This window comes from Amblyomma americanum, chromosome 8 (assembly GCF_052857255.1).
Source record: "Amblyomma americanum isolate KBUSLIRL-KWMA chromosome 8, ASM5285725v1, whole genome shotgun sequence".
Lineage (NCBI taxonomy): Eukaryota > Metazoa > Arthropoda > Arachnida > Ixodida > Ixodidae > Amblyomma > Amblyomma americanum.
This window is the reverse complement of record NC_135504.1, coordinates 1,895,724-1,919,324: the sequence shown is the minus strand read 5'-3', so window position 1 is coordinate 1,919,324 and position 23,601 is coordinate 1,895,724. Positions and strand designations below refer to the sequence as shown.

General features: G+C 44.6%; 1 protein-coding gene across 4 annotated transcripts in view; it reads left to right on the top strand.

Annotated features, from left to right (window-relative positions):
- Window positions 1-23,601, top strand: part of LOC144100790 (uncharacterized) — a 272,474-nt gene that overhangs the window by 204,384 nt on the left and 44,489 nt on the right. For all 4 annotated transcript variants that reach the window (XM_077633644.1, XM_077633645.1, XM_077633648.1 and 1 more), the window contains 4 exons: window positions 2,604-2,695; window positions 5,630-5,705; window positions 6,338-6,420; window positions 7,613-7,682. In XM_077633644.1, coding sequence (XP_077489770.1) covers window positions 2,604-2,695; window positions 5,630-5,705; window positions 6,338-6,420; window positions 7,613-7,682 — 321 coding nt within the window. The remainder of the gene's footprint in view (window positions 1-2,603; window positions 2,696-5,629; window positions 5,706-6,337; window positions 6,421-7,612; window positions 7,683-23,601) is intronic.

Sequence of the window (23,601 nt, the reverse complement as noted above, 5' to 3'; positions counted from 1 at the left end):
CTAAACCACCGCCAATTTTTTTTATTTACTTGTATGGGATCAGTTAGGTTGGCGGCCTGCCTTGCAGACGATCAGGCACTGCACGTTATCTTTCCTTTAACTATTTTGCAGAGACCCATCGTTTACCTGAAACGGCTTCGCAGAATGCTCGCGCGGGGCTCATGGGTAAAAAACGTCGAGGATGCTGGCATACCATTGATTAGTTCAGTTTTTAAGGAAAACAAGTGATTGACTTAAAGCAGCTTGTCTCAGACTGGTTGACGAAATGGTACCCAGAATTCTTATGAGGCGTGTGAGTACTTAGGCGGGGGTTTTCTGTTCCCACGGTGTGTGTGTGTGTGTGTGTGGGGGGGGGGTCTGAAAAAGATTTCGCTGCGGGGAAATTTGAGCGGAGAGCCATGGTGCTCTTGAGAGAGAGAGAGCGGTTCACGCTGCCCGTTCTAGGTCAGTTGTTTTGCCCCATGTGATTTTAATAGTTCGCACAGTGTTGGAAGACGTATACTCTAGCCCTTTCTTTCAAAATGCCGCGGGTTCACCGAGTCATCGGAGAATTCCCAGGATTTCGAAACCATTATCATCGCCACCTGGAGAGAACTGGCGGAAACGGGGGAGGTCTTGACCTCCCAGGAACATCAACATCATCGTCCTTAATTATTAGCTGCAGGTATTCCTATTTTCTCGCACAATAATTATCTTCGTTTGCTGGGTAACGTACAATATTTAATCGATATTCTGGCAACTTTTAATTTGGTAGCGGTATATCAGACTTCCCCGGGCTCATAAGGATACACTGTTAGCATCATCACCATCGCCATCATCTCGAGAGTCAAAGGCATGTGTCGTCGCATGATCTTTGCAGTATGTCATGCATGAGAACTGGCGCGTTTACCTGCTGGACAATCCGAATATCATTAATGTGGACCGGGTTGTGCGCACTCTTTGTAATGCTTCATGCGCGCATGTGTAGTAATGTGGGATCCATATGGATCTTGAAGTGGGGGTCGAAGGGGGTGGATAGGGGTCTGGTATGACGAGAAATTACATCGTTGTCACGTGAGTAGGTGTGATGTTATATTACAGCGTCGTCACGTGACTAGGTTTTATGGAAAATACATCGCTGTCACGTGACCTAGTATGACGTCACACTAACGTGATGCCATCGCTAATTATACTAAATAGTATTAGTGTTACCTAATTATATTAATTAGCAGTAATTAATTATGCCACGTCATCATCTCCGTAGCGTGACTCGTCGGCTCGTGACGCCACATGATGGCGTTTCTTGTGGGCACTTTTTTGCGGATATGACCTTGAAAGTGAGCCATCTAATTCTTTCGCATTAATAAAAGAAGCCGCTCGCTTCTACACAGAGATAAATACAACGTGCCTCTGTTGGTGTACTACAGTCGCAGCTTAAGTGTTTTCGAAGGCAACATACAGAGGACTGAAAAGAGCATTCTCGCTATGCCGGATAGAGCTGGAAAATCGAAATATACTGATATGCGTCTGCATAATCGTCGCATTGGAAAGTACATCGACGACCAGTTTCTTTATATTCGGTACCTATTCTCAAGCCTGAAAAGAGTATCGTTAATACCTCCCCCTCCTCCCAATTTCAGGTATATGGTGTAGAAGGGCTGTGTTAGTCAATTGCCAGTCCGTGCGTGAATGAGCGAGAGGCTTCCAATACGAACAAGTATACACGAAGCAGGTTGCCAAATACTGACACATACTCACCGACGTACTTGTGGTAACCGTGTATGGGACACCCCTGCCCGCAGGCCATATACACTTTGAGGGTTCATCCCAGATTATAAGCTTCTCCTATTGCGTGCACATCAATAGTGTCTGTACACACCTTATTAAATAATTCCATCATCATTTTGGCTTTCCTGTCTCACAGGATTCTCAGAATTGTTTTTAACTCAAAAACTTCTTAATCGTTTTTTGTTTTGTTTTTCGTTTGTTTTCTGAGGTCGAGCAGCCGAGCAGGTGAGGTTGAGTGAGGTCAGCAGTGGCCTCAGGAAAAGTGAGGTTAGGGCGTCTAAGGAGATCTCAACCTCAACTGATGAGGTTGAGTGAGGTCGGCAAATTCTTTTTGAGGTTGAGGTGAGGTCCAGATTTTTGAGGTCATATGCCCACCTCTGAGTGTAACCGAACTTGAGAGTGCTCACCAGCACCACCTTCGTCCATAGTGCCGGACATTGAACGTCCCGTACTACCGCGAGAGTGGCGTCGAACGCGACCGAACGGCGAGGGCAGAAGCTGTGCGAGAACCCTCGTATGATGCCTATGGCATTGACTGGCACAACTGAGGCCTCCGTCAAGCTGTTAGCAAATAAGAGTAGTGTATATTTATATATATATATATATATATATATATATATATATATATATATATATATATATATATATATATATATATATATATATATATATATATATATATATATATATATATATATATATATACGTGTTGTACTTTACCCATTTTACACCGCGTGCTAAATGTTCCACGCTGTATTCTGCATGGTATATTGTTTACGCTATTTCACTTCGTGGCCTGGAGAACATTTAGAGCTCAGTCAATTGTGACTTTGCAGCCGAAGACGCACAACTGGCGGTGCACTACGGGGTCCAAGGGATCATTGTTTCCAACCACGGGGGACGGCAGCTGGATGGAGTTCCCTCGACGGTGAGCGCGCGACACATCCCACTAGAAGCTCGGTCAGTTTCTTACAAGAAGATAGTCGCACAACGTTGGAACTTTCCCATCCCGCCGGTGGACAGGCAGCTGATGACGAGTACCCACAGAGTTCTGTGCTAAGAAATAATCTCACAGCTCATACGTATGCTGGTGCGCTGCGCTAACACGCTATTTAGGATCTCTAATAGAACTTCCCCGCCTACTCTCGACGTCGAGTTTCTTGTTGCGAAAGTGAAATAGGGCAATGCTCAAACCTTGTAAGGAGTTCTGTTTTTTACACATCCAACTAACAGATGTGGCCCTTTTATCATTCGCTTGCTGCAAGTGCGGTGTACAATGAGAGCGCCTTAAACTCTTACTGTGCACGTATCGTAGTGACGTCAGTGGTTCAGTTGAAAGAATACCACGCACTTAGTAGGTGTGTCCAGCTTATGGGCCGTAATTTCTGGTGTACCGTCAGCACCCAGTGTAGTGTCAGCAGAGCTCAAATTTGGATGAAAAATAACATTTTTTTACTACACTCTCCTCATCTGATATGTAGCCCTCACGGGCCACGCGTACAACCATCGCAAAAAGAAATTGATATCTGCATGTTTAGAATTATGGTCCAGGCTGTCAGAGCGCAAAAATTCTGTGATTTCCACGTCGAAAGAAGACACTCCTTGACATCTTCGCTGTTATTCCCTTCATCGCGCGCAGACGTTGGCAAGCCATCTTTAGCGAAACCACCCACAATATATACCTAACAAGAGATGGCGTTCCAAGTTTTTCACCACTCACTCCTTCACTTCTGCGTGGAATCATGGCCTTCGCAATCGGTGTAGCAACTAGTGCCAGGAAGGACGTGTGAAACCTGCAAGCCATGCGATGGCAACAAAGTGCAGTGTAAGTATCGTGAAAGTTCACGGCAGAATCGCGTTGGGAGTTTCAAGCTAAATTGGACGACAGTGAAGAAAATACTTTGTATTCCACACGTATAGGTAGACCGCAAGGCGCAAAATTTAAACTTCTAGACATATGTAGCCTACGGACTCCATAGTGAAAATTACGGTGAATGGCATAGAATACAACGAATTGGCCTGAGGCACTTACGCGAATTCAACTGCCAATAAAATGCATGCATTGTCCCGGGTCCCCTTTACGAACTATGGAATGTTTTATTGCATGACACGAATTATGTATAGTTTCTAAGGCTACAATATATATATATATATATATATATATATATATATATATATATAAATATATATATATATATATATATATATATATATATATATATATATATATATATATATATATATATATATATATATATGTGTGTGTGTGTGTGTGTGTGTGTGTGTGTGTGTGTGTGTGTGTGTGTGTGTGTGTGTGTGTGTGTGTGTGTGTGTGTGTGTGTGTGTGTGTGTGTGTGTGTGTGTGTGTGTGTGTGTGTGTGTGTGTGTGTGTGTGTGTGTGTGTGTGTGTGTGTACCAGGTGTCCTAGCTAAAAGTAACCAAGCTTTTAAAAAACACGGAATGACCTTGCCTCGTGAAACCAACTGAAGGTTGTTTAGAATCGCGTGACCTAGTCTGCAGTATTATCTTCGTTCTTCAGAGTTAATTAGTTAAGTTTAATTAGCTAAGTGTAACGAAAGATAAAAAACAGCGCTAATTTTGACACAAACCACACAGAAAGACCAGACAAAATTCTAGCTAGAAGCAGAGATAGATTAGCTCGGGAACTGGTAGAAGCCTTTTTTATCAAAGAGGGAGGTTGTATGTGCGTCAGCACCACTTCTACCTCCCTACGTGAAAGCGAGTATAAATTGCTAAAGAATACGCGATAATCAGTAGGTTTAGTTTGAGTGCGTTTTTTGGTGTTGTTTTTCTTCTTTCTCCTTTTTTTATTACCATGTAAGAAATGCGCATGCGTTCACCTTCTTCGGGGTATATATATGCAACATGTGGCTTTCAATAAAAATAGTTTGAGTCAGCGCCCGTCCTGTCTGGTCTTTCTGGGTGGTTTGTGTCAAAATTAGCGCTGTTTTTTATCTTTCGTTACACAATGTTACACCAACTATCCCAGTAAGAGGTACTGTTTAATTAGCTAACTTTTCATTTATTGAATTGAGCAGCAAAATTTCAATGTAAAAGTTGTAGATCGTCTCAAAAAACCGCTAGCAGCGCTGTTTCCATCACGGTACGATTCACGTAGCTTTACCTATTGGCCTTAAAAGAAAGCTATCACGTGACCAGCTGCTGGGTCACATCTCTGCCCCATTGCGCACGCAAAGGCTCATCGGGGAGAGCATTTCAGTAAAAAAAAAAGGGGGGGGGGGGGTTTCTAAGACGCCTCTTGGGATGTTTAAATGGCACCATTGTCACGCAGATGCTTTTTTTTATTGTGCGAGCTAGGGTTTAAGGCCAGAAAAAAAACTACTTTACGTTAACGGTACCTTGGTGCAAACGTTGCAGTCAGCTGTTTTTTAAAGTTATCTACAACTTTTACACTGACACTTTGTTCCTGAATTGAATAATTAAAAAGTTAGCTAATTAGACCTAAATAATTATCTTTGAGGAACGAAAAAAATACTGCAGACTGGGTCACGCGACTCTAACAACCCTCAGTTGGTCTCACGCGGCTAGGGCATTCCGTGTTTTTCAAAAGCAAGGTTACTTTTAGTTGGGACGCCTGGTATATATACTATACACGCACACACACACACACACACACACACACACACACACACACACACACACACACACACACACACACACATAATTGCTGCACCGTGTTCTCTCTCGAATTCCTCATCTCGAGCTCCATCCCCTCGGAAAAGTTCTGTGACAGTGGCTTTAAAAATTCTGGCATCTTAATTTTTTTGTCTTCAGTTGATTTTCCTTTCGGTGTTCTGCAGACCTCATTCGCTTCTTGCAGATCGAGGCTCTGCCGGCGGTGGTGAATGCGGTGCGAGGAGCACTCGAGGTCTACCTGGACGGTGGCGTGCGAACAGGTCATCATCGTCAGCCTGACTACACCCACTGCAGGACAAAGGCCACGCCCATACCCCTCATACTAACCCTGTCCTGTGCCAGCTGCTACCACCCTATCCCCGCAAACTTCTTAATCTCATCCGTCCATCTAACTTTATGCCGCCGCCTTCTACGCCTGCTTGTGCTTAAGGACCATCGGTTATCTCGCCTTCGCATTACATGCACTGCCCAAGCCCATTCCTTCCTCTTGATTTGGACTAGGATGTCATTAACCCGCGTTTGTTCTCTCATCCTCTCTTTTCTTGTTTCTTACCATTAGGCCTGTCATTTTACTCTCCATAGTTCGCTGCGTTGTCCTTAACTTAATCTGAACCCTTTTTGTTAGCCCCACGTTTCTGCCCCATAGGTGAGTACCGGTAAGATACAGCATACAGCAGTTGTATACTTCCCTCTTAAGGGATATTGGTGACCTGCCATTGATGATCTGAGAGAACAGGCGCCAAATGCGCTCTGCCCCATTCTTATTCTTCTAGTTATTTCGCTCTCACGATCTGCGGTCACTACCTGCCCTAAGCAGACGTATTCCCTCAGCTAACAATTGTAAATTGTTTTTTTCTTGCGACACTGTTGAACATTACTGCATTGCGTACAGGTACTGACGTCATAAAAGCGCTCGCCCTCGGCGCCAGGGGAGTTTTCGTCGGCAGGCCTGCGCTGTGGGGACTGGCTTACAACGTAAGTGGTTGTGCTGTGAAAATCAAGTTTATTCGATTTCAACGTATCAAAGCAACTGGTGCACAGTACATAAGGCACGTAGTAGTAGGAGTCTCCGGAATAATTTCGACTTCTCGTGGTTCTTTTATATGCAACAATATCTTAGTGAACTGGCGTCTCTTCACAACGAAATGCGGCCATAGCAGCTCGGCCACTAAGCAACCGCTTCGGGTGTGATGAGGCCAGGCAATGCTGGTAATCGTTCAGTTCACAGGGTGTGGCAGAAAAATGCTGGCGTAACAAGTGACGTATCTTTTAATTGCTATAGCTCACTTTTTTTTTTTCAAAGGCCGTCATTCTGAATTCTTACGAGGAAATCCATTTAGGTAGTGACAGATCTTCACGGGTCTGTGGCCAATGAAACCTGGTGACTACGCTACCCCGTAATGGATACATCTGTTATATATGCACCAGTAGGTTTTCCTCAGTCTTTCTACACCCACCGCACAAGAGACTATTAAACCGAAACGCATCGTGTCTTACTTTGTATGACGACAAGAAAGGCCGCAGTATTACCATATAAATAATGTGTAGAAAGCTGAGCAAGTAGTTAAGCGTTTGAGGAAATGCGCAGATAAAAAAATTGGCTGATGTAACAATTACACCTTATGTTCTCCTACTCAAAAAAATTTCAGACGAAAGCTATCCTTCATTTCCTTTCTTTGCCTGATTCTTCCTATCCTATTTCATTTTAGTGTAGACAAAAATTCTCAGCTCCTTCATATTAAATAATAACTTCCTTCTAATTTATTAAGGAAACTCGCAGACTGCCTACCTACATACCATGTTATGCTAGGGACCCAAGTTTGCACATAAGGCGGACGTTAACAACACAAATAAAACTATAGATTTCGACATCTTATAATCGAACTTCAAGAGGAAGAAATGGGCTTGGACAGGTCATGTAATGCGAAGGCAAGATAACCGCTGGTCCTTAAGGACAACGGAGTGGATTCCAAGAGAAGGCAAGCGTAGCAGGGGGCAGCAGAAAGTTAGTTGGGCGGATGAGATTAAGAAGTTTGCGGGCATACGGTGGGCCCAACTGGCAAAGGACAGGGTTAATTGGAGAGGCATGAGAGAGGCCTTTGCCCTGCAGTGGGTTTAGTCAGGCTGATGATGATGATGATGATCAGCGCACCGACCTGCCTTTCAGGGAACTGACGGTGTTAGAAAGATGCTGGACATCTTCCTGACCGAAATTAACAGGACTCTGGCATTGATGGGTGAGCATCAAGAAATTCACTCTTTCACTTGCATAACTGCAGTTACTTTTGGCAAAGACGGGACATCGTATCACTGAGTGTGCGATTGAAGCGCTCACTGAGCCCGTTGGTTTTTGGGTGGTAAGTGCTGGTGATCCTGTGGACTGTTTGACATTCAGTTAATGCCCATCCATACAACAGAAAAAATCGCAGATTCTGTGTGCGGACGGAACGTCATATAACCCGACGTCACTGGCCCCGCCTAGTCCGCGGACTGCGCGGGCTTCGGAAGCCAACAACAGGCGGGTGGGTTTTCCTTCTCAGTTTCTGGCGGCACTCTGCTGTGTTTCTCGAAGTGCAACTCTTCAGTGTGCGCTGCCATATCCGAGTGCGCTCCCTCTCACAAATAATCTCAATTATCGTCATTTTCGTTAATTTCTTTTTTTCTGGGGCACATTTATCTGACATAATCAGTGTGGTCTCGGTGCACATTTCCTTTGCGCACTTTTGAGGCGCGGTATCTGCCTCGCTTTCGGAGAGATGCTGAGGACTTGCAGTCATCTGCTCCGTCGTTTGCGCCGCCCGCCGCGGCTGCTGCTGTCCGCGGAGCCACTGACTTCGGGTCAGGGGGCTCTCCCGTGAGGAAGGAAGGAGTGCCACTTCCTAACAAAAACTTGAGACAAGCAAGCTTTGCCCCTGTCGTTCATGGAAGTCGTGCTGGAGCGAAACGAACTGTAGGAGAATGTACATACGCGATATCATTTGCGGTTTCGCTTAGCGAGTGAGGTGGCCGACGGCCACGATTCCCCGCGGGGTGTGCAGAGCTGGCCACGATCAAATGGCCGGTATGGCCAGCGTAGAGTCTCAAGGCGCCGCTGGAGGATGTAGCGGCAGAGGCTTGCGACGCTGGTAATCGGCACACGAGCCTACCGCTCGAGACTGGCGGGTCTCGCTGGAAAAGAAAACACCAAAAGGGGAACGAGCTTGCGGTGCCGAGGTCCGTCGTCGACGTCGGTAGCCGCCGCCTGCGGAGCTTCAGCTGAGTGGGCAGTTAGGATCGAACCCCGTTACTTTGACCCAATGTAAGGCGGGGTTGTCAAAAATCGGAGCGATATGGCCGACTCGTTTGGCGTGACCCTGCAGCTCGGAGTATGCCGTGCGAGTGAAACTTCTTCGCTACACTAGCAAATAAAAGTGAGCTTGACATTATCTCAAGGTCCATGAGACGTAGTGAAAATTGGCCACCTTGATGGACTTTCGCCCGAGTAACATGCGTAGTTGTCCGTCTGGGCGTCGTAAAATGCCCTAGCAGGAAACGGACCCGGTTAGCAGCAGATGGAATAAATAATAGCGCGGAAAAAGACGCCAAAGAAAAGTTTCGTTGAAAAGCTGGCTAATGAAAATATTGCATATGCGTAGGCCTGAACGTGAGTGACATGTTGGAGGGGGGAGGACACTGTGATCTTATATCACAGTAATCACCGGACCGAGGCAGGCAAGGTAGTACGATTAGGGCGGAAAGTGAATTAGTTATAGTAATGGGCAAAGCGCAGTGGAATGTACGGAAACATCTGGCTCCATCGCAGAATTATGCAGAAGGCGGGTTTTTCGTCCTCTTCCTAGGCATGGGAAGAGCATGGTGAACCCCAAATAATATTTCAGTTGCGCAAAGCGTCATATGTTTTCGATTCTCGAGGCGCGAATGAAGCGCTTAAAGAAAAGGTGCATCTTTTTTTTTCTTTCGCAAACTTCATAAGCCACGCCTGAAAGAAGAACAAATGTCACGCGGAAATCTATCAGAGGTCAAATTGCACAATATGCGGAACTCAAAACATTATGTTTGGCCAATGAATTCGGCTTTCACTGTGTCATCCTATGACTCCTTCCCGAGGTCGTCTGAATGCTTCCTCGTGATTGACGAGGCCATTACTGCAGAGCGACGATGGCGTCGTCAAGTGCCCTCGTTCTTTTAAGTGGCCGTATACAGTGTATGCCGCCGGTGCAGCCTGCGTGGAAAAGTCGTGTGTTCCTGAAAAGTAGACAATTCTAAACTTCACGTTAAATGATATACACCTTGAAGTTCTCCCCTTTCGTTAAAAGTTACTGCTTCGAAGTTATAACTTGTTGAAACCACCCAAAGCTCGGAAAAACTACACGGGTTTTTGCTCTGTTCACAAACCTGCATAAAGTGCAGAACCTGTGCTATGAATGAGAGAAAGCGAGAGAGCAGTTTTATTTCAGAAATATTGGGGTCACGACAAGGGGTACTCCATGCTGGACCTCTTCCTAGTCCGGACGCCAGGTGGCCGACCGGCGATGCCGTCCGGCGACCTCTGATCCTCGTTACCCGGAGGTGAACTTCCGGTCCGAGCTGAGCAGTGCGGCCTCCCACTGGCCGTTTATCTCGATTGCGCAAGTGTAAAATGTGCGGAGTGTTTGCTTTTCGGCCCCCGCAAAGAGAACAGACAGGGTTGAACTCTTCGGGAGCTATTTTGAATACATGTATACGGGTTAAAGGATGTGCTGGTTTGGAGTTGCCTCCAGCAGACTTGTTCCGATTTGCTTAATTATTTGTGTGATTCGGGAAAGATTGGTCTGTTCTGTTTATACTGAGACGTAATGTCGTTATAGGGTACCACTTGCTCAGAAGAAGGTATTATTGGTTGCCCAAAGAATAATTTTTTCTATGACAACCAGACAAACGAAGCATAACGCTAGCGGCATAGCGGCTAGATAACGAGCACAGCGGAGCATAGATAGAGCATAGCGACTAGATAACGAAATGTTACGCCCTCTTCGACAATCAGTACGAGCCCTTCACGCCACTTGTATTTCTAAACTATGGCTATTGATTTTCGCAGGGCACTCATCAGTGCATACCTTCAAGCCGCAAGATTTGATTCGCCAAGAACGCTACGGGCTTTTGTGAAACCCTTCCTACATAAATCACCGGCCTGGCGTAAAGTCTGCGAAGCTGATTATCAGAATAACTGGTCGCCATAAATTAACACCTCTTTATTAAATATTTCCGTGTGTGTATGCGTCGATGACATAGTTATTTTTTTTTTGTTATCTTGCTCTCGGTTACTACTGCTGTTTGGCAGTACGTAGCAGTTGTGTTTGGCAGTGAGCGAAGGGTGCCGGAACATCGTGGCTTTTCTGTTGAAGTGGGCCGGTGGAAGCAGCGGCTACTGGACCTCGCAAAAGACTGTGTGAGGGGGGTAGTTAACAGTATATGTTCAAAATCTCTAAAGTGCAAGGTTTAGCACTCATATATTAACCAAGGGCACGAAATCGAAGGGCCTATAAGCGGCGGTAAATGACGCCTCGCGAATGGCCTTAAGTGCGGTAAATGGATGTCTTTGGAGAACAGTTTCTCGCCCTGGGGCGTCCAACGTTCTGGTCAGGCTGAAACACTTTAGATCAAATGCAGTCAGATTTGTCAGCTTGTGAGCACACCAGAAGAATTTCGTCGTCGTTTTCACCTTTATGGCTGTGCATATACTGGGAAATATCATAGAAACATCATCATAATCATAGCCTAACTAAGCCCACTGCAGGGCAAATGCCTCTCGCATGTCTCTCAAATTAACCCTGTCCTTTGCCAGCTGCGGCCACCTTATCCCCGAAAACTTCCTAATTTCATCCGGCCCCCTAACCTTCTGCCGCCCCCTGCTGCGCTTGCATTCTCTTAGAATTCATTCCGTTATCCTTGTATACCATCGGTTACCTTGCCTTCATATTGCATACCCTGCCGAAACCCATTTCTGCCTTTTGATTTCGACTAGGGTATTATTAACCCGCGTTTGTTCCATCGCCCATTCGGCCCGCTTCCGGTCTCTTAACATTACACCTATCATCTTCCTTTCCATGGCTCGCTGCGTTGTCCTTAACTTGAGATTAACCATTTTCGTTAGCCTCCACGTTTTTGCACCGTAGGTAGGTACCTGTAAGGTACAAAAAATTATTGTGGACGATAAAAAGAACGAAAAAGAAAATTTCCCTTCCCGTGCCACTAAGTACCTGTAAGATACAGCTGTTGTACAGACGAAATATTAGCAAGAGCGGTGGTTGCCAGAGCTAGCGCCTGGAGCCTGGAGCATTGAGCCTGGAGCAAGGCCACCTGTGTCCCTGGTGGCAGCAGCTAGCACTGCACCACCACCCACAAAACAAGCCGCGCGTACCTCCAGGTCAGCGGGCCGCAAGACCCCTTACCCCGCGTAGGGGCCCGGCATGAAAACAACTTGCACACTGCACGTACGTCCAGCGTATCCGAGGATGCAATGGACACAAGCCAAGACAGTCATGTACCGTCAGCAGGCTAGACAGCAGGGCTCCTTTGATCAACAAAAAAGCCCCAAATCAGGGCACTTGCAACTACAGCCCAGTTTTTCTTCCCACACATATATTACAAGATGACTTTCAATCATTGGTTTCAATCATTGGAAGTGCAGAGGACCTTTACATAACATAAGTGACGTAAAAGACATTCTAGGCACACGCTCACCTGTGGCCTCGTGTTTGCAGGAGACAAACTTAGGTTCAGAAGACAGACATTCTCAAAAACTGTCAATTCTTCCACCGCAACGAGAGCAGGCGAACAGGCTCACGGGTGGCGTTGCCATCATAGTTAAGAATGGAGTTCCAGCTCAAGAACATATATTCAAAACTGGATCAGAAGCTGTGGCAGCCATCCTACACACATTTAAAACAATTACCGCTGCACACCTAGCCATCCGTCAGTCCTCTGGAGTCTTAAATTAAACAAGATCACAAAATCTTGTATACACAATAATTTAGATAATCAAAAAAGAAACAAAACAGAGCTTGGGGAATTGCCATAGGTAGCCAACGCAGGAGATGTTAATAACTTTAAAAAGGCAAGAGCGAAAGCCCGATGCATCCACCACAGTGCTGAAAAAAACTTCTTGGCAAAGCTACGTGTCATCAATTAACAGCTCAACCACATCAAAACAAATGTGAGTGAAAGAAAATACCCAAAGCCTGGGAAAAAGCTAATATTGTACGGTTTATTACACCAGGGAAGCCACCAACCTCTCCTAGCAGTTATAGAACCATAGCCCTTACCATTTGCCTCGTCAAATCCTTTGAAAGTGTCCTGAATAAAAGATTAAATTTTGTCCTTAAATCCGGTGAAGTTCTTGACACCTGTCAATGTTGTTTTAAAAATGGATGCTCCACTACAGATCATCTTGTTAGTCTTGAAAATACTGTCCGGCAAGCTTTTGTGCACTGTCTTGCTGTCTTCATAGAGAAGGTATATGACTTAATCTGGAAGTTCGGAATTCAGGACTAAGCTGAGCTTGGTAGAATGTTGAACGGCAGAATGTTGAACTGCCTAAAAGACTTCCTATCTAACCATTCATTGCATATATGCCTAGATTCAGCCCTTTTTAGGAATTTTATCCAGGAAAATGGAGTGTCTCAGGAGTGTATTATAAGTACAGCACTCTTTGTTGTAGAAATGAACTCTCTCGGTAAATTAATCCCAAGGTCCGTTACGTATTCTGTCTACGTACATGATCTCCAGATACCTTGCACATCCTCCAACATGTGAAAGACAAATACAATTAACAATAAATAAATTGGCAGCATGGGCTGACAGAGAAATGGTTTCCAGTTTTCTCCACAGAAAATAGTGGCCATTTGTTCCTCACTCAAACGAGGCTTAGAGGCAGATTCCACCCTACTAATTCCACCCATAAATTTCTAGACTTAACATTAGACCGAAGAACTTTCCTACCTCACATAAACGTGCTCAAAAAGAAACTTCCCGACCCCCGAACATACTCAGTGCTGTGACAGAAACTCTGGGGGGCTTATAGATGTCTTTTACAAATTCACCGCTCGCTCTGTAGTGTGCTCCAGCCTGGATTATGAATGTATAGTCTATGGGTCGGCGAGACCATCTCGTGCTTTAAACGACTGGACCCAGTACATAATTTAGGTTTGCGTTTTTCCATTACTTAGACATATAAGAACGATGCTCACGTGTCCATACAGTCTAAAAATTTGTTCAAAACCTCGGCGTACTAGACACATTATCTGGCATTGAGGACGAGATCCACTGCCTCCATGGTACAATTTCCCTGCAATCTGCGATTTCACTCTTGCACAGTTGTATAAAAAAACACTCTACACAACATATAATACAAGAATTTCTTGCACTCGAGGAAAAGTACAGTACTTTCACAGCTTTTTATACACATGGTTCGATAAAAACAGATGTTTACATTCGAAGCAGTATGGTGCAAGAGAATTGGAATTAAATAGTCGGGCTTCCACAGTGTGCATCCATGTTTACTGCTGAATGTTACGCAGTCTGTGCATCGATTGAAAAAATAGCAAACGTGAACCTGACACATAGTGTTATTTACTCAGACTCCATAAGTTTATTAACAGCTCTCCAGTCCAGAAGAGCAATCGCTCCGCTACTTGGAGACATCATACACAATTTAAAAATAGCCACAGCTCAAAAACAAAACATAAAACTGCTGGGTAATGAGCCATGTCGGAAATAAAGGCAACGAGACAGCAGACTTCTGCGCTGCTCAAGCTCATGTCAAGGAGCCGCCGCAGTGGCTCAGTGGTTATGGTGCTTGGCTGCTGACCAGAAAGACACGGGTTCAATCCCGGGCGTGGCAGTCGCAGTGGCATTTCGATGGAGGCGAAATTCTAGAGGCGCGTGTACTGTGCGATGTTGGTGCACGTTAAAGAACCGCAGTTGTTCAAAATTTCCGGAGCCCTTCACTTTGTGAGTCGCTTTGGGACATTAAACCCACATGAAACATATATAAATAAAGCTCGAGGCAAGCAAATGAAAGAGGCAAATAAGCTGCTTAAAGATTGCATGAACTTAGTTAATAGTAACGTAAGACAAAAATGGCAGTCCGCGTGGAACAAAGTCAATAACAAACTACACTCTGTAAAGCCAATTTTAGGTGAATACAAGTCGTGCAGCCACCAGGAACGTTTCAAGAAAGTGATTATCTGCAGTTTTCTTACGGGGCACACCCGCCTCATACATAATTTCCTACTGACAAAACAAACCCCAATTACGCGGAGTTTGGCTAACAGTAATCCATGGTTCAATTTCATGCAGAAAGCTTGAAACACTGAGAGGAAAAAGCATTTTACAGGATTTTATAATGAGCACATACCTACCATTCCATACAACTTTGCACTTGACATTTCACAGGTTTTTATTTTTTTTTAAAGCGAGCAGGTGTTCTAAGCAAATTGTACATTTAATAAAATACAGTCAACTTATTCCAATAAGCAGACTTTTTTAACCATACCTTAGCCCCACACTCACTCCTGTGCGAAGAAGGCTTAGGTCTTTATTCGATCGGTTGGGAGCCTCAACATCCTTGTCCAGCCAAGGATGGCGCATAACGAAACCATGCGGACACGCAGAAAGCATAGCCACGAAGCACCCCAAAACGTACTGTAACTCAGCTGGCCGCCTGTTGTAGCGCCAATTGCACATTTTCTTTCACTTCCAACATTCACGTTGTCTTCATTCCATCATCCTTGTGTGATGAAAGTGGACTAGTGGCTTCAAAACGAAACCTCTTTTTACATATTTCATCATCACGCTTGTACAATTGTGAGATTGGCCTGTGGCGGAGATACTTGTATTTTAGTCCTTGCTCTTTTCTACTTTACAAGAGCTTTGTTTTCAGAAAGAGTGGTGATTTGTGGTTAGAAGCTGGTACACTATCGACACAATTAAGGCAGTATCCCTTTAAGGCGTCAGTTTGGCTTCCATCGAAGACATTTTTCACCCAAATTGAAGCTAATTTATCAGTTTTCTAGAGTACAAGTGACAAATTTTTTGCGCGAATGTGCAATTATTCGTGCAAAATATAATTATTTAAGTATAGTTCAATTACCCGCCGCGGTGGCTCAGTGGTTAAGGCACCCGTCTACTGAGCTGGAGCATCCGGGTACAAACCCGACCGCGGCGGACGCGTTTCAATAGAGGCGAAGCGCAAAAGGCGCCGGTGTGCTCACATATCGGCGGACACCTGCACCGCGCCGTAAGGAAAGGGATAAAGGAGGGACTAGAAGAAAGGTGCCGTAGTGGAGGGCTCCGGATTAATTTCGACCACCTGGGATCGTTAACATGCAGTGACATCGCACAGCACACGGGCGCCTTAGCGTTTCGCCTCCACCCGACCGCGGCTGCTGCTTTTTGATGGAAGCGAAACGCTCAGGCGCCCGTGTGCTGTGCGATGCCAGTCAGTGTACGTTAAACATCCCGAGGTGGTCGAAATTATTCCGGAGCCCTCCACTACGGCGCCTCTTTTTTTCTTTTCTTCTTTAACTCCCTCTTTTATCACTTCTCTTACGGCGCGGTTCAGGTGTCCGCCGATATGTGAAACAGATACTGCGCCATTTCCTTTCCCCAGAAAACCATTTAAAAATTAATTTGCTCTGCGATATCAGTGCACGTTAACATTAAAGATCCCTAGGTGGTCGAAATTAATCTGGAGCCTTCCACTGCGGCACCTCTTTCTCTCTTCCTTCTTTCACTCCCACCTTCCTCCCTTCCCTTACGGCGCGGTTACGGTGACCACTGACATGTGTGAGACAATTACTGCGCAATTGCCTTTCCTCAAAAACCATTTTTCTATACTTCATTTGGATTGGAAAACATTTATTGTCAACTTTGAGCCCTATGTGGGCGCTATACTAGATGGCCTCGAACCCGTGGTTCTCGGCGATCTTGTGAGCCCAAACGCCCCGGTCACTGCAGGCGTGGAGAAGGAACATATCCATTATGATACATCGTTCTGGCGCACGAAAAACACGGACGAAGGAAGAACATACACACAGTCTGTTCTTCCTTCGTCCGTGTTTTTCGTGCGCCAGAACGATGTATCATAATGCGAATGTGAACCAACTAGCCCAGCTGTCTACGCTTAGAGAACATATCCAACAGCATCCAGCAGCGGACTAATCCGAAGCTGATCCGACGTGCGTCTGACGCCGCTGCAAGGATGTGTGCAGTCTGGGGTGGGCGTAGGCGATTGTGAAAGCTGTTTTGTCCGCCTCTGCCCCGTATGAGTCGTATCGCCAGCTGCATGGTTCCGTCAACGCAGATGTGCTTCTGTCACCGGTGGGAGCTAGCGAATCGTACATCACGGCCACTGGCGCGCCGCGTACGGTTTGGCCGTGCCTCTTGTGGCGGTGAAACCGACGCGTCTACTGCTTAAGTCAATGCTGTCGCGCGAAAATTGTGTGTTCCATTTCCCTGCTCGCATACGCGCTGCTGCAGCATTCGAACAGGCGATCTGATCAAGGCGTCAGAGGTAAGGGCTGCTGTTTCTTTTTGCCTTTGCGTTACCTCAAGTCTTTTTAATTGGGTCGGCGCCTTGGGTTCCCGTGTGCTGACGCGTGTGTGTGGCCGCCGACTTTAAGCAAGTCTTTTATGCGTTTGTGACGCTAGCATTGGGACCGAAGAATATCGCACGTTGAGCGGTGCTTACGGTATTTTGTGTACTGTCACAGCTAAAGCTCAAGTTCAGCATCTAATGTTCCACACCGGGAGTGTAAGTGCGCAGTGTCTGATGGTTTTTTTTTTTTTTTGCTTATTTTTCGTGCAACTTTCTGAATCTCTGCCATCCTATCCATGGATCGGGCATTGGCTCGTGCATATGCCGGTTGCAGAGTAGCCCATTGACGTCATACCAAACCTTTGAAGCGAGCTTGCTAGCTACAGTACAATGCCAGCATTTGGTACAGTGCGCGAACAGAAAGACTATTTTACTTCTACTTTGCGACACCTGTCTTAGTGCTCGGCATTCACCTGTCTGTGTTTTGCCAGTGCAGCTTCTCTATTGCAGCATATGTTTTACAGTATTGCCCCATAATAAAAAGTCTCCCGTTTCATTAAAGTTCTTCTCCTCCTCCTCCCATAATAATAAATACTTGTCCTGCCTTTATTAGTAAAGAATGATTGCAAATGTTCGTAACGTTAGACTTCTGAAATATGCAAAATATTGCTTGTTTTAGTGCATAAAGCACCTGAATGTTTAATCCTTGGACTGAGAAATATTTTGAGCTATAAAACTGCATTTTTTGGAGGCGTTGCAAAGGCTGTTTTTCTGCACATATTTTGACTGGAAAATTCTGGAAAGTACTAGCTCATCTACTAAAGTCAGTTTTTTTCTAAACGATTTAAATTCCGCATTTACTCTTTGAATGCCTAACTGCAAGAAAAATTGTAACATGGAAAAATCTAATGAAGATATTAGCAAAACCGGAGTCGTTCAGTAGCACATTATGGTCACGAAACTTCACCGTAACTCTATGGGAGAGCTTGGTGCACTGCCAAAAACAGCTGCACGGCGACACTGGCGTCAATCGGGGAGCATGTTTTGGCGAGTGGCTGCAGAAGCAGTGAAGACAGTGTTACCCGGCTGATGCTGAATTGAGAGAAGTTGTGACGCACCATCCCCCGAAAAGAAGGTGGTGGCTCCTCTTTCAATCCTGCGTGTTTGTGACAAACATTTCAATCCCACAGACATCGTTCGGCACAATGAGTTCGTAGTGAATGAGGACGTTGTGTCGCTGCGATGGGAGCTGCCCGAGCCGAAGCCTGACTTTGTTCCTAGTTTATTTGAAGGGCTTCCAACATATTTAACCAAGCCAAATCCACATTCTCAGCCATCAACAAAGCGATGCCACATCGTATCAGATGCCCGCACAGCAGCAGACGCTTCACATTACTCATTCCTGAACTACCCTGCTTTCAATGAAGCTTCTACTAAAGCAGCTAATGACTGTGAACCTCAGTGTAAGCACAGATCGCTACCTGTGCTCACATTTCGCCGGGTCTGGGCACAGTACTTCAAAAATGTATCTTCGATAACAATACAAGATACATTCAGTGAATTGATTTTCAATATAGATACTCGATATTGTATGTTCGGTAATCTGATAAATTGTTGAAATCAATAATACAGTGATCGTGCTCGTCCACGATCACCATAAAACTGACAACAGAAATAAGGTCTGGAAGTTATTATTGGGGATATTATTGGGGAAATCATTATAAAATAAATATGAAATGAAAAACAAAATAAAAATTAAAAACGTTTTTAATCTGTAGTTACGATGTTACCTTTACTTAAAGTCTAAACCAGCACCATTTGCTCAAACTGCTGGTCGAAAAGTGCCCCGCAATTCGGCTTTGCTATAAGTGAAGCAAATGCAAACAGCCTTTTTACGGGAGCAAATGGACACACTGCTGTGTTGTACTTGATGAAGGCGCTTTTCACAAACGGATCAGAGTAAAGTATTGTCGCATCCACGTGAGGATCTTGGAGGTAGCTAAGAAACTCTTTTCACTAGTGCCTCTTTAGAGATAAGGCTTCTTGTTGTGCTGGGTGCTCCAAACACAAAGAATGCATCAGTTGATTCATTTGATCCTGCAGCTGAAGGTGAACTCATTGACCCGTGTGTAGAGTGCATGGCCTTAGTCAAGCTGACCAAGTCAGCATCAGCCTGTTCTGCATGCTCCTGAGCACAGTGGCGGAAGTCTTCCATTTCTGTTGGCAGCCATCGGAACTTGAAATGGGGATGAAGAACAGTAGCAACTGTTGCATACTTTGCACTAGCTTTTAGCTGGAAAAGTTGGTTGAACTTGTGGGTAAAGCCATCCGTAATTGCCTGTAAAAGTGGCTTGCAGTAGACATGGCCGACTTCACCTTTTTTCTCAAGCTTTGAATTTACTGTTACCAGAGTTGTCAGCAGTTCCCGTTAAAAGCAGTCAGCTTCATCTTGGAGTTGGGACTATGATCATACTATCGGTTGCTCGACATCACACTACTCAAGAAAGAAAACAGTCTTTTTTTCCTGAAACACTTAAAGTTTCAGTACAGTGCATAGATCTTATAGTTTGTCTCTTGAGCGAAGGAGGCCCTGTATGCTATCAGATAAAGAATTCCAGCGCTTCACGCATGGTGTGTTAAGAGAATGTTCTAGAATAGTCAATTGCTTCTGACGACTTGGATTTTCGAACATTTTGACATAGGTGTGTATGAATGTGCGGATAGGACTCCATCAACGTAGCTGCCTTAGCATCCGAAACTGCTACAAGATGTAAAGTGTGGCAAGCACGTTGGATGTGACGAGGCAAGCTGAGTTGAGCATCTTCATGGTCATGAGGTACTGCCACAGACTCCAACTACAAGTCATCTGTGACTTCATCTGGGAAAAAGGGGAAGTGTTCATTTAAAATATTTCTTACAACATGCACAAGTATTTTGAAGTTTTTAAAATAAATTATATAAGAAACTGTTTTGCAGTACTAGAAACTGTGTTGAATAACACTAAGGTCATTCTGTGATGTTTTCTGAATAAAACAAGAACTGAATTTGTAAAAAATGAGCGGTATTTGCTTGACTAAAAATAAATTGGCGCATAGCAAAGAGAAACAGTACATAATTACTGCATATACATGACCCCTTGTTTTAATTTATTTGGGATTATGTGAACATGTTAGAACGTTTTGTTTAACTGTAATGAATTTTATTTCTCTTGCTAACATCATGCTAGGTTATGTCAGATGACATGGTTCTTCCGCTCCTTCTTCGGTACAACTATAAATGTATAGAAATACAGTACATACTCAACTCACCTGGAGTACGCTACCGCAGTTTGGAATCCTAGTTCTTACATCCTCATCAAGTCACTTGAAACTGTTCATAACAATGCTGGTTTTATATGCAACATTATACCCACATCACTAGCCTGCAAAATGTTCAAAAGATACCTACTTCTTCAGCTCGTCGCCAGCTGTATGGCTTTTCCTTATGTCATAAAATGTTATTTTTATGACCCCATTTTGTTTCCTTAACTAATTCTTCCACCATCATGCATTTCCTCAGGTGCAAAATATTGCCATGAAGTCTGTGTGCTTTCATGTCGTACAAAAGCTTGATTTCAGCCATTCACGCTAGACTGGAACCACCTTCCTGGCCCTGCAGCAGATGTTCGTCCACTTCCAGTTATGCTACGCACTAACCCCGTGTAACCAGCATCTTGTTTTAACAAATATAGTATTTTATAATGTTGTATAATATGAGAGGGACATTTAAATGCTCAGTCTCCTAAAGAACAGCAGGTTTGGTTTATGGTTTAAAGGGGTTTAACGTCCCAAAGTGACTCAGGCTATGAGAGACACCGTAGTGAAGGGCTCCAGAAATTTCAACCGCCTGGAGTTAACGTGCACTGACATCGCACAGTAAGTACATGGACCTCTAGAATTTCGCCTCCATCAAAATTCGACCGCTGTGGCCAGGATTAAAGAACAGTAGGCATGCAGGCATGGCTAGGCAAGCATCTCAGCGCATGCTGCTCTGCGGCTTTGAGCCTGTCGAAAATGTTGACATGTTAGCAAGTAGTTCAAGGTGAAACACTAGTGGGAACTGCGGAAATGTTTTCAGTGCAGCGGGGCATTCGGACCTTTTCAAGAAGTGTGCATCCGAAATGTAAAGTCTTATGTATGACATCATGTTGGAGCAGAGTCTCATTCTTTTTTCGATTGCTTCTTTATCGCATGCATAATTTCATCTCAGTTTATTTAGCTGTGCATAAGCCCACAAATTATTATGGGCCTGCAGTGCCAACCTGCAGCACCACAATCCAGAATTGGTGTAAACCTGTGGCTGCACTAGCAGCATTTGTGAACCACCACAAGCACAAATCGTGCACGGATCTGCCTTGTGCATGGCGGAAGCCATCATTGCGTCCAAGGCTGAGCACAAAAGACCATGAAACCACTGTTTAGAACTACATGCAGTTTAGACCAAGATTTGGTTTGACAAGATAGTGAAACAACGCCATTAAAATAATGCTTCTGCAATGTTTTCCCAAAGTCTGCTCCTACCTTTCCTCACAGCAGTAAAATTTGATTTGTGACTGCTGTCCGGAGGCATTCCAGCTGCTTTTTTGACTACCATACACGCAACAATAGTGCTGCATGGTTTATTGGTGTGTTCTACAAAGGGGGGTAGCTGTCCTACACGAAGACACTTCCCAGTGAGAATGCCTCCTACTTGAAGCGGACCAAACAAAGAATGGACAATGCCTCCTGGGCGCCCTACAAGGGGTGAGGAAACGGGAGCTGCGGAAGAAAGCATTTGCATGACTTCGTGCGGCTCAGGGGGAAAACAAAAAAAAAAAAAAACTTGTTGGGACCTTGTGGTTTCCATGAGCGAGAAAAGCCGCATTTTAAGCCTTCCCATATTTTTTTACTCGTGAGTAAAGGTTGTTTAGTTTTGTGCAGTAGAGTTGTTGTTTTTTTTTTTTTCGGTTCTTGGCATTCAGTATCGACTATTCTTAAAATACATGGTACTAAATAAATGATTTTCGATACAGATACTCCAATACTTTCATTTTTGCCAAAGGATACCTGGTACAGATACACAAAATGTATTAAAAGATAATGTTGAAGATACATGTGTCTTCAATTCTGGCCATGCCTTTATTTGGCTACTGTGCTGATATTTGGCTGCTGTGCTGACATTTGGCCGCTATAATGACGCTGGCACCTCTGTGCCATGCGCAGCAGGAGCGAAGGTGTTTCCGCACTGGCAAGAAAGCTTCCCCGCAAAAAAGCACATTGCCACAACGCAGCTTCTCCGCACAACGACGCTAAGTTGTGTGGAACCATTTTATGTATTTTTCCTTTGGTTGACAGATTCCCCGCGAGTGCCGTTGTGCCAGAGTTCATGGTCACTACTAAAGTTAGACTTAAGCGAAATTTTTTTCATTGAATCCTATGGGGAGCCAACCAAATTGCCACTCATTGTTCATATTATCTGGGAATTCATCGTAACTGAGTTTGTCTTAACGGGAGTCTGCTGTATATTATTGTGTGTGAAAGAGTGTACAATTAGAAATGTGCTTTGTAGCATTTTATGTGATAGCGTATACAGCTCGCTCAGTCAAAAAGCCGTCGCTGTGACCTAGGATTGACAGGAAGACATCAGGAACATGACGTGACGGAAATATTCCTAGAAGTTTAAAATGAAAAAAGAAATTCTCCAGCATTGGGGTTCAAACCCATTCCTCTGCGTGCCAGGCAGGCACACAACGCATATACCACAAGGATTGTTGGTTCGAGCATGTGAGAGAGGCACCAAGTGAACGCAGTGTGGTAAGTGTGCTGGGGGTGTGTACTGGTGTTGTAATTTTAAAAAAATAAAACAATATAAATATGCTAATTAGCCGCCGCGGTGGCTGATTGGTTATGGCGCTCGGCTGCTGGCCCGAAAGACACTGGTTCGATCCCGGCCGCGGCGGTCGAATTTCAATGGAGGCGAAATTGCAGAGGCCTGTGTACTGTGCGATGTCAATGCACATTAAAGAACCCCAGGTGGTCGAAATTTCCGGAGCTCTTCACTACGGCGTCTCTCATAGCCTGAGTCACTTTGGAACGTTAAACCCCATAAACTAAAACTAAACTGAATATGCTAATTAGGCATCAGAAATTGCACGGAATGAAAAGGTGATGTTATTGTGTATCATTGCACTGAGACAACTGGTGTGTATGTGTGAGTGTTTAGTGGTGTAGTATGTCATCCAGTGTAACCTAAACAGTGATTGGCAGTCAGTAACATGCTCGGTAATTGGTTGTAATTGATGAGTAATGAGAAATAAAAGGTATACAAAGAGAAAAGAAGGCACTATTACGTCTATTCTTAAGGTGAAGATTAAGCGCCCTCCTAATTTTTCTTTTCTTTGTGAGTTAGGACTTGCTGCTGATTCACCCTTCAGCAACAGCTCATTTCACCTCATTTGACAGAATGATGCCGACATGTTCCTGGGGCAAAAATGTTTCTTTTGTCAGCTTGACAACACATGCCTCGTTCTGTAATTGATACCCTTGTTAACTAGCTTGTTG